This window comes from Musca autumnalis, unplaced genomic scaffold (genome assembly GCF_047663935.1).
Source record: "Musca autumnalis isolate F117 unplaced genomic scaffold, ASM4766393v1 scaffold_3, whole genome shotgun sequence".
Lineage (NCBI taxonomy): Eukaryota > Metazoa > Arthropoda > Insecta > Diptera > Muscidae > Musca > Musca autumnalis.
In genome coordinates, this window is record NW_027411866.1 from 111,521,033 (window position 1) to 111,536,135 (window position 15,103).

At 36.9% G+C, this 15,103-nt stretch overlaps 1 protein-coding gene across 1 annotated transcript in view; it reads right to left on the reverse strand.

Moving 5' to 3' along the window:
* Window positions 1-2,193: 2,193 nt before the first annotated feature.
* stx (ubiquitin-like domain-containing protein stuxnet) overlaps window positions 2,194-15,103 on the reverse strand; it is a 102,229-nt gene continuing 89,319 nt past the window's right edge. The window contains exons 3-4 of the mRNA XM_073973784.1: window positions 5,626-7,881; window positions 2,194-2,909 (exon numbers count right to left, since the gene is read on the reverse strand). Coding sequence (XP_073829885.1) covers window positions 2,220-2,909; window positions 5,626-7,881 — 2,946 coding nt within the window. The 3' untranslated portion in view covers window positions 2,194-2,219. The remainder of the gene's footprint in view (window positions 2,910-5,625; window positions 7,882-15,103) is intronic.

Below are 15,103 nucleotides of genomic sequence, written 5' to 3' on the forward strand. Positions count from 1 at the left end.
CATGAGTAAACTGGAAACTTTCTTTGATTTTCGAAATTAAAATTTGAAATATTAATTATTTTTATTCCTTGACAAGGGAGACTTCCCTCATATCTATGAGCGCACGCCGCTGCATATGAACCTAATGATATGGGACCTACATTTTACTGTCTTACAACACCTATTGTACAGAAGTTGTATTGTCGCTGAAATACTAAGGAAATATAAGCCAGCATTACACTGAGAAAATTTGCCACCGCCGAAAATGTTGATGTTCTGGTGAGGTAAACCGTAAACCGCAGACCTTCTATGTGCAAGGCGATGGCTCCCATTGTTCTTTGATTTAGTTTAAAAAATGCAATGTTTTCACGTTTTATTTTGGATTTTCCCAGTTTATTTATTAATGGGCGTGATAGTGAATGTGGGAATTATCCCGCAACTGTATATTTATAAGTGGGCTACAGTTGCCAGCCTTTTCTATTTTCTACGCTCTTTATTCAAACTGACTGCAGTTCAACACATATTCCAATTTATACATAGCTAACCCCGACAATCAATGAAAAATATTGCGCCTAAAAGTAAACTACATATTTTAGATGACTTTGTTGCCTGTTACGCAGTATTTGATGGAAAACTGGTCGTTTTCTTTAACAATCAAATAAATAGGTAAATAAAATGAAAAATAAAAACATATTTTTTCATGAATACAATTAAACAAATTTATTTCTTTTTATTTTCACACAAAAATTTTAAATTAAAAAAAATAAAATAATAAAAAAATTTGTAAAATATTTGTAGTAGTTTGTTGTTGAAAAGTAATAATTAAATTAAGTTGTTTTCCAAAAAGTATATGTATATTTATTTCTTATTTAATTTTATAACTAAAGTTTATAGGTTTTTTGTTGGTATTTTGAATAAAAACCAAAGGCAAAAAGAATTCATAAGTCCCAATTTACATTAGGCGAGTTTACTTGCGGCAATTGTCAGTTTGTAGGTGAGAGAGGGTGCTGAGAGGCAAAGGGTTACCATATGCCTCACCTCTCTCTCCAACAAAATGACAATTGCCGCAAGTAAACTCGCCCAATGTAAATTGGGACTAAGTTTAAGCAAGAGGTGGAAGTTTTTTAACTCTATTAAAGAAAAATAGATAACGCACAACGTTTTAATATTATTTGAAAAAAGGAAGGTAATGATAATGTAGTAACAGTTTTTTGTTAAATTTCATTCTATAAAAACAAATTGCAGCAGAATGAAATTTAAATACATATTAGCATTATATTAAAAGAAGGGAAGAAGGAAGAGAGAATGTAAAGCTCAGCCAGCGGAGCCAGAAAAAATTTTCTTGTAAAAAAACCTTGTAGTTTAAAAAATTATTGTGAAATAGGACCATATTTTTTATTAATTTCAAAATCATTGTTAATTTAAGGTCTCTGTTTTTTTTTTTTTTTTGTAATTGTTGTTTAATATTATAACTGTTGCTGTAAATATGTTACTTTAATTTAATTGTAATAAAGCAAAAAACCAAAATTATATCTAAGGCTACAAATCCAACAAAAATTCATTTAAAAAAATAGAACTATAAAAGTATAAAATTTAAATAGGTATCCAAAAAATAATTTTAGGAAAAGGCATTTTTAGGTCAACACAACTAATCAAAGAAAACAAATTATTTATAAACAATTTTAATATAACAATAATTAAATTTCAAATGAAATAACCTCAGGTATGCATAATAAAATTCACATTAAGTCTGAAAAATTTTGGGGAAATAAGGTCATGATGCTTTGAAAATGAGGTAACTTAGTTCTCGAATTAAATCATTAACCGTCAGTAGTTCACTTAATCTATTTTTTCAAATTTATATTACTCAGCTCCTAATAGCTTGCAGAACTCAGAATAAGCCCAGAGGTTAATTAGAAATAAATTTGCATTTCATGTTGTTATTGTTTTCTTTGTAGTTTTTTTCTTTTTAAATAGTAGTCGTTGTTGTTGTAATTATTGGTGGTAATGTGAGAAGAAAAGGTATTTTTTATCTACAAACTAATAAATGCTACACAAGAGAAAAACTAATTAAAATTAATATTGAACAGCAAATTATTTTTTGTTTTTTCTTTGTTTATAATCTAATAAAAATTTCTTAATAAAAATAAATGAAGTAGAATCGAATATTTTATCTATTTAAAAAGGGTTTAATGAAAAAAAACGTATTTTGCATTTTTGTATTATTTTTAGTTAAAAATCTATGCAGCCGTATCAACTTCTTCTACAATATGATTTGGTGATACTTCACTGGGAGCTGTGGACTGTTGTGCACTGGCCACACTAATTGGCGTCTGATTGTTATTTGCACTGATTGGGCTATTTGAGGGGCTCAGGCTAGAGCCATTGGCTTCAGCTACAACCCCACCGGCTGCTGTTGTTGCCGTAGTTGTACTAGTAGTGCCAACTACTCTAGCTCCGTATGGGGCACCCTTTAGTTTACGTGCCTCACGTTTTTGCTTACGCTGTTGCATTACCAAACGCAATTGATCCAATTTGGATTTTGTTTTCATATTATCCATTTCGGTGGCGCATTTCTGGCAGGTATGTTCACGTTCTCGTTCGCCGGTTTCACTGTGTATACGATAGCGACACTGACACACCTTACGATCATCGACGACCATCATAGATGACTGTTGCTGGTGGTGATGCGACGAGGACGAAGCAGCATGATGAGGTTGGGAACTGTTAGTTATATCTGTCTGGCAACAGGGATAGTTTTTGCTTGATTTACTGACGTAATGTCCATTGCATTCACCATAAGCACATATCGGTGAGGATGAAGACGATCCACCATTATTCATTGACGATGAGGAGGAAGCACTATTGCTGTGTGTTTTAATGCATTTGACACAGGAGGGATGTGAGGAGTGATGATGTTTTGATGAAAGCTGCAAAGAAAAAAGGAAAAGCATGTCAAAACAAAATATAAAGAAAAAAATTCTCAACATTTAATAAATAATATACTCATATAGGTTCTGGAACAAAGCAATTGATGGATATAAAATCTTGTGGATTTAGGCCAAATTAAAAACTATGTTTCCAAGCTTGTCTGTGTTTTTTGTGTACTTGTTCTGTAGAAAGGGTGAAAGTCACTTACATTCCGAAAGCAGGGAAACCTAGTCACTCGGCGCCGAAAGAATACAGGTCTATTAGCTTATCCTACTTTATCCTCAAGACACTCAAAAGACTGACTTGGAAATTATGAGCCATGTAGACACCACCCAAAGTTCTCTCTAGGGACACTTGGGCTGAACCTAAATCAGTAAGGGTCTATAGAAGCACTCCTTCCTTCAGAAAGGGTCTGTAGAAGCACTCTTTCCTTCAGAAAGGGTCTGTAGAAGCATTCTTTCAGAAAGTGTCCGTAGAAGCACTCTTTCAGGAAGGGGCTGTGGAAGCACTCTTTCCTTCAGAAAAGGTCTGTAGAAGCATTCTTTCAGAAAGTGTCCGTAGAAGCACTCTTTCAGAAAGGGTCTGTAGAAGCACTCTTTCTTTCAAAAAGGGACTACAGAAGGACTCTTTCTTTCAGAAAGGGTCTACAGAAGCACTCTTTCACTCAGGAAGAGTCTATAGAAGCACCATTTCTTTCAGAAAGGGTCTATAGAAGCACCCTTTCTTTAAAAAAGGGTCTATAGAAGCACCCTTTCTTTAAAAAAGGGTCTATAGAAGCACCCTTTTTTTAGATATTGTCTATAGAAGCAATCTTTCTTTCAGAAAGGGTCTGTAGAAGCACCCTCTCTTTCGGAAAGGGTCTATAGAAGCACTCTTTCTTTCAGAAAGGGTCCATATAAGCACTCTTTCTTTCAAAAAATGGTCTATAGAAGCACTCTTTCTTTCAAAAAGGGTCTATAGAAACACCCTTTCTTTTAGATATTGTCTATAGAAGCAATCTCTCACTCTTTTTTTCGGAAAGGGTCTATAGAAGCACTCTTTCTTTCAGAAAGGGTCTATAGAAGCACTCTTTCATTCAAAAAGGGTCTATAGAAGCACCCTTTCTTTTAGAAAGGGTCTATAGAAGCAAACTTCCTTTCAGAAAGGGTCTACAGAAGCAATCTTTCTTTCAGAAAGGGTCTGCAGAAGCTCCTTTTCTTTCGGAAAAGTTCTATAGAAGTACTCTTTCCTTCAAAAAGGTCTATAAAAGCACTCTTTCTTTCAAAAAAGGGTCCATAGTAGCGCTTTTTACTTTAGAAAAGGTATATAGAAGCAATTTTTCTTTCAGAAAACATCTAAAGAAGCACTCTTTCTTTCAAAAAATGGTCTATAGAAGCACTCTTTCTTTCAAAAAGGGTCTATAGAAGCACCCTTTCTTTTAGAAAGGGTCTATAGAAGCAAACTTCCTTTCAGAAAGGGTCTACAGAAGCAATCTTTCTTTCAGAAAGGGGCGATAGAAGCACTCTTTCTTTCAGACTGGATCTATACAAGCACTCCTTCTTTCAAAAAGAGTCTACAGAAGAACTCTTTCTTCCTGAAAGGGTCTGTAGAAACATTCTTTCTTTCAGAAAGGGTCTACAGAAGCACACTGTACCTCAGAAAAGGACCATAGAAGTACTCTTATATCCAGAAAGGGTCTATAGAAGCACTCTTTCTTTCAGAAAGGGTCTACAGAAGCACTCTTTCTTTCAGAAAGGGTCTATAGAAGCAAACTTTCTTTCAGAAAGGGCCTACAGAAGCACTCTTTCTTTCAGAAAGGGGCGATAGAAGCACTCTTTCTTCCAGATTGGATCTATACAAGCACTCCTTCTTTCAAAAAGAGTCTACAGAAGAAGAAGAACTCTTTCTTCCTGAAAGGGTCTATAGAAACACTCTTTCTTTCAGAAAGGGTCTACAGAAGCACTCTATACCTCAGAAAAGGTCCATAGAAGTGCTCTTATATCCAGAAAGGGTCTATAGAAGCACTCTTTCTTTCAGAAAGATTCTATAGAAGCACTCTTTCTTTCAAAAAGTGTCCATAGAAGCACTTTTTCTTACAGAAAGGGTCTACATAAGCACTCTTTCTTTCAGAATGGGTCTACAGAAGCACTCTTTACTTCAGAAAAAGTGTATAGAAGCACTCCTTTTTTCAAAAAGCGTCCATAGAAGCACTCTTTCTTTTAGAAAGGGTCCATAGAGGCCTCCTTTCTTTCAGAACTTTATGATATCTATATCGAGAAGCACCTATCTTGTATTGGCAAACGGATTTATTATAAATAGTGGAACATCGTAGAAAATTAAGTAATTATATACAGAGAAAAGATACGTGCCTAAAAAATTTGGCAAGGACATCTACGAACACTAAACTAAAATTTTTATGCACTTTCAAGTACAAACACGGGCGTTTTTCAAGAAGGTGCGACTCGCGCCCTCTTTACCCCTGTCCTGTAATTTATCGATGTGGATGACTGGAACAGAAGTAACCCTCCTCTGGACGGTCTGGCCTTCTATACAGAGGGTTCCAAGATGGAAGAAGGCACCGGAGCTGGTGTCTACTGTGAAATGATATATCTTGAATAATCTTCATACATAATAATCAAGTGGGCTTATTGGCCGACCTTGTATAGACCTTGGAATATATATTTTTCAATAATTAATTGAAAAAATACCAAAACATATACAAATTCTACTACTTACATGTTTACTCCTGGAACTATGGTGTATAGCACCCGGTGAACCACTGGCCGCTGCCACAGAAGCTGCTGCTGCTGCCGATGTTGATGGAGCCTCAAAACTAATACGTGCACCACGATGATATTGTGGAGTTGCACTCAATAGATCATTCAAAATGTGTATAACGGTAGAAATATCTCTTTTGGGACGTCCATATCTGTCCTGCAGAGCTGGATTAAGTGTACCCGAAAATGTCCCCGAATATATACCTTTACCATGATTTTTCATCGACTCAATTACAGCTCCTGAACCACTTTTGCGTGGTGTCTCTTCACTGGCAGAGAAATCAATTTTATTGGTAAAAACTTCTTTGGATAGTTTGCGTAGAGTTTGTGTGAGATTACGTGAAGCCTCGGCTAGGGTACGTGAATCTGAAACTATGCCGGATTCGTCTAATTCTATGGGTGTTGGTGTTGCAGTAACAGAAGATGATGGAGTTGCTGGTGTTGCAGTTGAAGAGCTTGAAGCCAATGGGGCAGATACCATTAGTGGTGTTGTGGTGGTGGTGGCACCGGGTAATGGTGGTGCTGCAGAAGTTGTAATCATTTTGGATTTTATGGGAGTTTGTGTAGAAATATTAAGGGTGTCATCACTTGAATTGAAACCACTATCATTTGATATGCCTCCACGATGGGGTGTTGATGATGACGACGAGGAGGAGGGATTGTGTTGCAACTTGACATTACTGGTGCTGCTGCTGTTTTGTACTCCAGGGTGATGATAGTGATGATGATGATGGTGGTGGTGATGATGATGACGATGCTTACGGGTAATTGCATTGTGTGCCGTTTTGTGTAATGACGACGACGATGAGGAGGAGGAGCGCGACGAAAACGACGCTGAGGAAGAATTGCAGGCAATATTCGTTAGTGGTGGCGGTGGGGGTGTAGTTAAAACGGAACCACCGTTATTAATAGACTTATAATTTGGTGTGCTGGTCATTATAGAACTTGTACGTTGTTGTTGTTGCTGAGTTAATTGAGGCGTCTGCTGCTGCTGTGAAGTAATACATGAAGTCTCAATACACTGTTTGGCGCTAACATGAGGAGGCATATTGCCACCAGCTCCGCTACTACCACCATTAAGTCTGGTACAAAGACATGAGGTTAATTTGGCTGCAATTGGATCTTGGCAAATTGGTGTTGGTACTGCTGCTGTGTTATTAGAACTAGATGTGTTAATAGCCGTTGTATGTGGACCAAGGGCCACTGCATTGGAGGAACTATTTGCGTTGCTGTTATTCGAAGATATACGGGGAATGTGTTTAATTGATGTTGTCTTAATGGGGCTTGAGACTAAGTTTGATAACGATTTTATGGGTGATTGTTCCAAAAGTGCGGCCTCAGCTGTGGAGGGTGTGTGGAAGGGTGATGCCACTGGCACAATGCCGGAACTGGGAACTGCTGTTGTAGTATTTGTTACGGATGAAGGTTGCCCGGTCGAACCAGCAGCATTTGTGGTGATAGCAGGTGTCAAACGCGACGGTTGAGCCATGGCAATGCTCTTAACAATATTTTGTAAACTTTCGTAGTCGCGTTTACTTAGATAAGAGCTAAAGTCGGAATTTTTAGAGTTTGGTGGCGGTGGTGGTGCAGTGTTACCAGACAATGAGGTGGATTGTGTTTGTGGCACGGATTGGGCAGCCGCCATTCTTACAGTTGGTGGTACAGAGGAGATGTTTTTAGTTACTCCTCCACGTGGTGTTTGACTGGAGGTATCCAATTCCAATTTCCTTACAGCAGCATTTTGGCCTACTCCTCCTGATATGGCATTTGCAGAGGCAATGGATCCTGGTACACTACTCCCAACACTAGCACCATTGTGATGATGGTGGTGATGGTGATGATGATGACCGCTGTGATTCATCGCCGATGCTGATGACGATTGGCCTGAACTTGATGAAGATCCATTAGTGGCAACGGTCGTGGATCCAGAAGCAGTTTGTGTGGAAGTACTACGACTACTGCTGCTGCGATGATGATGGTGGTGATGATGATGACTGGAACGTGTACGTGAGGAACTACTGCTGCAATTCGAACCACTGTGGTGAGCGGCACTGTTGACAGGATTAACCGTGCTTAGTTGTAATTGTATCAACATCATATGATCACCCAAACGCATACTTAGATTCAATGGTGTTTTACCACTTAGAAAATCATTGACTTGGGCATCATTGAGCGATTCAAGCGCTTGCATTACGGTGTTCTCGGGACGTTGAGCCTGCAAGAAAGAAGAAGAAATGATGTTATATTGAAAGAAAACAAAATTCTTGGATTTGTTTTGAAAATTGTTCCTATTAGGGCTAAGATCATTTTTAATATTAATTTTAATTAATTTCTCGTTGGTGTTGAGCTTAATGGCCGAAGATTTTTTGCAAGTGAAAAAGAAAAGCCTAAGATTCCAACCCTCACAACCACCATTATGTGACCGGGTTCGCCGTTGGTAGTGGCTCATCAGACATATCGGCAGTGGAGTGGCTTCTCTGCCATCGATCTTTTCTTCTTTCAAATGCAAATTGTTTTTTACAGAGATGGATATTTGTCCATTCAATCGGTATGACTTACACGGAACCTTTGGAAGTTATGAGTTTGGTTCTGAACGCTAACACACAGAGATAACACTTTTTTCACATGTTTTACAAGATATTTAGATAATAATCAAAAAATTATATAAATTTAATATTTTTTGAGGTAAGCATCGAGTTCTGTGATAAGGTTAGGAAACTTTGCAACTAAAAGATATGCACACAATTTTGTTTACTTTCCCTCACCAATATTTCATTATAAGTAAAAACAAATCAATGTCTTCGATAATAACAAAGTCTTCCACATGACATTGACATTGACCCACCTATATAAAAATGTGCTACGCTATGGCTTTTTACGACTCTTTTTTTGTTACTTACATGCCGTTCAAGTTTTGTAAACAAATAGCATTATTGCGTTTTATTTAAAAATATTATTGTGTGTCCAAACGACACCGGTCCTCTTCTCCTCCACATTTAACACCAAAACAAAACCAATGTATTGGTGGTGATGGCACCGCTAAAACCAAAATCAACAAAAACTTGGTACCCGATATAAACAACCCCTCTATTTCCCTGTACCTCTGTGGCTGTATGTTAATCTGGTGGGTGGGTTTGGAAGACAGCCAGTCGACACTTCAATAACAACCCCTTTGCTACAATATGGCATTTATATCACCGCCTACCCACACCTCCATGACACACGTCATTACATTGGCAAAAGTATACCACCAATATGTGAATGGAAATGATTTTCACATTCTCTGTTGACTTTGTGTCACACGCTTAATTAAAAGCTCATTTATTGTAATTGTGAGTAAAAGTATTTTTTAAAAGGGATTATAATTCAAGATAGGTGCTGGTTTGAAAGTTGAAAAGGATATAGAGATTTATGTTTGATCGGAATGTGTGAGTATCTATCTCTTGTTTGCAACAAGGGGCAACTACAAAATAGATGTTCGATCGTCTCTATTTCTTCTGCATCCTCACAATGCCTACAAGTAGTCAATGCCATAGTCATCCCATTTTGAAGTAAGAAATCTCACACTACAGTGACCCGTGCTAAGTCCCATAGTTATTTTCATCCATAACTTGTAGAGCGATAGAAGGGAGTTTGTTGTCTTGCATTCAGGCAAGAAGAGCTTTCTCGATATAGAAGTTTGCCGATGTAGTTTCACCGGTCTACCGATATACTTAGAGCCACCACGACATAGTCCGTCTGCTAATTCGTTTCCCATTATGTTATTATGACGCGGAAAGTTTATCGATGTGGTGTATATCGTACATGGCTGTCCTGCAATCCCGGACTTGTGAGCCTTGTGGGGGGTACTGGATTATCGACATATATGTTGTTGTTGTAGCAGCATTTAAACATACGTAGAATCCTAGGTTTAATGCTGGGTTGGCAGCCGCTGGCCGAAACACTATGGTTAGGGTCAATCCGGTACGAAAGAACCCGATGCCGTGGGATTGATCGACATATATAGGCACCGGTACTGTATGATTTCTTTCAAGTTTTTCGCCAAATTTTCTGCCTTCCTGATAGGAAGAATCTCTGCCGGAACAAATCTTCAATCGAGACCTAATTCTTTAAAAAAATAATCAAGGCTTTCGAATCATTTTTTTTTTTTTTTGCTTTTCATTGTTTTCTGTTTTTGGGTAATTGAACTTTTGCTACAATATTCTACTTTGGGAAAAATGTTATTTTTTTATTGGCGTGAATATCTCAAATAACAATGACAACAAGAGCAATAACAATGACATCAACAACAACACTTGAGCGATTCCTTTGTGTGCGCTTGGGCCTGACTGACGGACTGGCTGACTGACTGTAGATACAAAACCCGATTTGGTTGGGTTTGCCCTTTGTTGACATTTTGATAATTATGAAGAACCAGAAGAAAACAACAATAGCAACAGCAAAGTATATTCAAAGAATATTGTTGTTCGTTCCCCCTCCCCCTCTCTTCCAACCGGCATCTTAATAAAACAAAATCAACAAAGTACCAAGTCCATTAATTGCTATTATTTACGCAGATATTTTTAAATCACTATAAAAGAAGTTTAATGAAAATTATTGGATTTTCTACACTGGCTTGGAAAGAAGACAAACGCGAGGGATTTCGCAAAGGAAGTGTATGAGAATATTATTGGAGATTTGTTTTCAAAGAAAATTAGTATTTAAGGCATGATACGATTTTCTTCACAAGACGAGGTTTTGGGAAAATAGTGTTTTCAGAGAAGAATTGAATTAGCCTTCTGTTTATTGAAGGAAATTACGACTCCTTTCGAGTTGTGGTATCTAAGAAGGACACAGATTAGTCATTGATAGGCTATAATATTTAGTTCATATGTATGGTAGACAAATATTGGGTCGTATACCCAAATTTCAGGTACCAGAAGTACCAGTTTTAGGGACTTAATAGATTTTTGTTTACATAGAGGACAAAAATCTGCATATTTGTATGTACATAAGTGTCTGCTCGTTACAGATTTTCATTTATTTATTTTTGTTCATAACTGCTGCCATGAATTCATCTCAGCGTAAATGGGGCGCGTAAATGAGTGTGCAGACCAGACGGACATACCCACAAACACCTTTGAGTGTTCGGAAATTTCAGCTGCTACTACTGCTGCTAGAAAACCAGCGCAGCAGACACAAGTGGCTACGTGAGGTAATGTAATGAAAATTACGTCACATTTAGTTGAAATATTCACACAATGTATAAATAAGCGAAAACAAAGTGAAGTAAAGTAAACAAAAGGTGGTGGCGGTGGCCTGGTCTGTCCGGTGGGGTGGTCGGTCTACTATGCATATTTCCCATATATATTTTTCTCTCAATATAAAATGTGCTATATAAAAAATAAGTAAAAATAAAAACAATTGAAGACAAATACGGTCGAACTTCTCTAAAACGTAGGACTTGAGAACCGACGAATTACTACTTATAGAGAGGTTATTTTGTGTGAGAATTTCCACTTGGGTCTTCTCTTTATACCCTACACCACTATGTGGTAAGGGGTATTATGTGTTAGTGCATTTGTATGTAACATACAAAAGGAAGCGAGATAGACCCATAGTGCCTTCTAGGGATATACATAGAATCACTTTCTGAGTCGATTTATGCATGTCCGTCCGTCCGTCCGTTCGCAACATACAGGTCGCATTTGTTGACCGATTTCGCTGAAAATTGGGGAATAACATTTTTTTAGCCGTCGGAAGATCAAGTTCGAAGATGGGATATATCGGTCCACGTTTTGGTATAGCCCCCATATAACGGTACCCCCCGATTTAAGGTATTTTGACGTTTTCAGCTACATTTTCAGACCGATTTGGCTATAATTTGACATTTAGGGTTCTTAAGTGTCAATAAACATATATAACAAAACTTGTGGACATAGGTCCACGTTTTGGTATAGCCCCCATATAACGGTACCCCCCGATTTGCGGTATTTTGACGTTTTTAGCTACATTTTCAGACCGATGTAGCTATAATTTGACATTCAGGGTTCTTAAATGTCAATAAACTTATATAACAAAAGTTGTGGACATAGGTCCACGTTTCGGTATAGACCCCATATAACGGTACCCCCCGATTTACGGTATTTTGACAGTTTTAGCTACATTTTCAGACCGATTTGGCTATATTTTGACACTTAGGGTTCTTAAGTGTCAATAAACTTATATAACAAAACTTGTGGACATAGGTCCACGTTTTGGTATAGCCCCCATATAACGGTGCCCCCCGATTTTCGGTGTTTTGATGTTTTTAGCTACATTTTCAGACCGATATAGCTATAATTTGACATTTAGGGTTCTTAAGTGCCAATAAACTTATATAACAAAAGTTGTGGACATAGGTCCACGTTTTGGTATAGCCCCCTATAACGGTACCCTCCGATTTGCGGTATTTTGACGTTTTTAGCTACATTTTCAGACCGATGTAGCTATAATTTGACATTCAGGGTTCTTAAATGTCAATAAACTTATATAACAAAAGTTGTGGACATAGGTCCACGTTTCGGTATAGACCCCATATAACGGTACCCCCCGATTTACGGTATTTTGACAGTTTTAGCTACATTTTCAGACCGATTTGGCTATATTTTGACACTTAGGGTTCTTAAGTGTCAATAAACTTATATAACAAAACTTGTGGACATAGGTCCACGTTTTGGTATAGCCCCCATATAACGGTACCCCTGATTTGCGGTGTTTTGACGTTTGTAGCTACATTTTCAGACCGATGTAGCTATAATTTGACATTTAAAGTTCTTAAATGTCAATAAACTTATATGACAAAACTTGAGGACATAGGTCCACGTTTTGGTATAGCCCCCATATAACGGTTCATTTAAGTTCATATTTTCGTATAGCCCAGATACCTCCGAACTAGCAGCTGTTAATGACAGTTGAAGTTCCCACGTTATGTACCGATTTTCGATTCTACCGATTCTAGCTAAATTTTTAACCGAATTAGGAGTTATTTGACATTAAAGGCTCCCATCAAAAACTGTCAACATAGGCCCATGTTTTATTATAACCCCTATATAACAGTACCTCCCAATTTCTAGCCCACCAAAAATTGTCAACATATGTACATAGTTAGATATAGGCACCAATAAAAAAGGCCTCCCGAATGAAGCATAAATGTACATAAACATTATCTGACATTTTAACGTACCCACTTAAAGTTGGGGACAGGAATGAAAAGTAATTATTCCATTTTAGTTCAGAATATTTTATGGTGGAGGGTATGAAAAGTTCGGCCCGGCCGAACTTAATGCTTTTTTACTTGTTTTTGTTATAGAATGCTTCGTTACAGGGAAGCTTGTATCGAGAAGTCCGACTGTATTAACAAAAGTAGAAAAAGATCGTTGATAATGGATGTTGACGATGTTTTGGTTAATTCTGCATATATAGGGATATTCGAAAAATATTAAAAAAAAAAAAAACAAGAAAAAACGTTAAGTTGGACCGAGTCGAAGATTGAACATATGTCCACAATTTTTGGTTGATAAGTTTTTTGAGGGCTAGCCTATATGCCAAATTATAGCTTATTCGATCAGAAAATGTAGCTAAAATGACAAAATATCTGAATATCGGAAGGTACGATCGCTGTGTGTGTGTCAAACCGTCGCTAGCCATCCACATTGTCCCCGAAGTCTGGAAAATGATGGCAGGATATGTGAATCGTACAGACCGAGTTCGCAGACTACCATCTGGCTAAGTGTGGAACGTTGAATAATCAATTATATGTATAGTACGTGGAATTCAGGAACAATAACACCAAGCCCCGTTGAGTGAAACAAAAAGTTCCACACGGTGGGATGATGTCTCCGGAACTCTGTAACCTCTACATCCCCTGTATTCCACCCCCTCCAGAGGGCATTGAGATCGTAACGTATGCGGAGGATTGTACGATCTTGGCGTCAGGTACCTTCCCCTGATGACATTTGTGAAAGTCTGAACCCCTATTTGACTGCTCTTAACAGCTTTTTCTACTCGAGGAGACAGAGAAGAACCTCCGTAGGAGGTTCCTATAGAATAGGAGACCTCCGTAGGAGGACTGCAATTTTTTTTTTGTAACAAAAAAAAAGCTTGGCCAAGGCTGTTTATGATTTTCTCTAGTAAAAATCCGGTTCCACTCCCACGCCTTCTTTATCAGCTCTACTAACCACGAACCAACCGATAAATACTATTGAAACGATAAATGCACTTTCAGTTTCAATTTTGTTTTTAATCGCATACAAAATGCTTAGCTATAGAAGAAAACTGTTGTAGTATTAGTTGATGTTATTATTGTTGTATTTCTCATTTTGCTAGCTGGCATTTTTGTTTTGTTTTTGTAATAATAGGTTTTGATTATCAAATAAATATATGTAAATGAAATGGAAAATGAAAGCTGCTGTTTAGCTTTGTGTGTGAGAGAGAGTGTGTGTTTTATTTCTAGCAAATACAAACAATAGTCGGCATATATATATATATATATATAATTTTTTTAATTTCTGCAACACGTTGTCGTTGGATTTTTTTTATTTATTTACCTTTTTACAATTTTTTGTAGGCTTATCTTTTTATATCGGCATACCTTTTTGAAAATAGTATTTGCATATTCAGGTTGCAAAGATCAAAAGTAAATTTACTTTGAAACGCAACACTTTCGATTATTTGTAATTAATTGTTTGAAAAGTTTTGGAAAGTTCGCGTTACAATTTTGGAAGGTTGACATAAACTGCTGAAAGAAATTTCACATTACTTGGGGGTAAATCATTCTGACTCAGGCAAAAATACTTATTACAAAACCCCTTATGAATCCATTATTTTAACTATTATTTTTTGGGCTTATTTTAGTTCAGTTCGCGTTAAAATAATGAGCTAGTAATGGATTTTGTAATGAGTATTGTTACTGTGTATCTGTATATTTAACCCGTTTTCTTTGAGAACTATACCTTTTCTATAAAAGTTTTCCTTAGCTAGCATTCATTCTGTCCCAATATTTTATAATTTTCAATATGTATCCTTGATTTTTTTCTTTTTTGTGTTGTTGTTGTTATAGTTACCCACAACTGAGTGTTGTTGCCAATCAAAACAAAATTGCGTGCCTGCAAGTGATTAATAACAGATTGTTTTGTTTCTGCTGTTGTTGTTCTTTTTTGTAATTTAATTAAATAATATTTACGAGAATTTTAGAAAATTGTGTCTCTGGGTCTGGATGTCATCATTGCAGTCATAAATCCCCTTATAAATTCAAACAAATATGGGCCATTAAAAACAATTACAGTTGAATGATATCGTCGTAATGGAATAAAAAAAATGTGGTTGCGCTTTGTCTCCAAAAATATGACTATTTATAGAATATTTGATAAAACAAAAGAAGAAAATTGACATCACATAGACGTAGAATATTATTAATC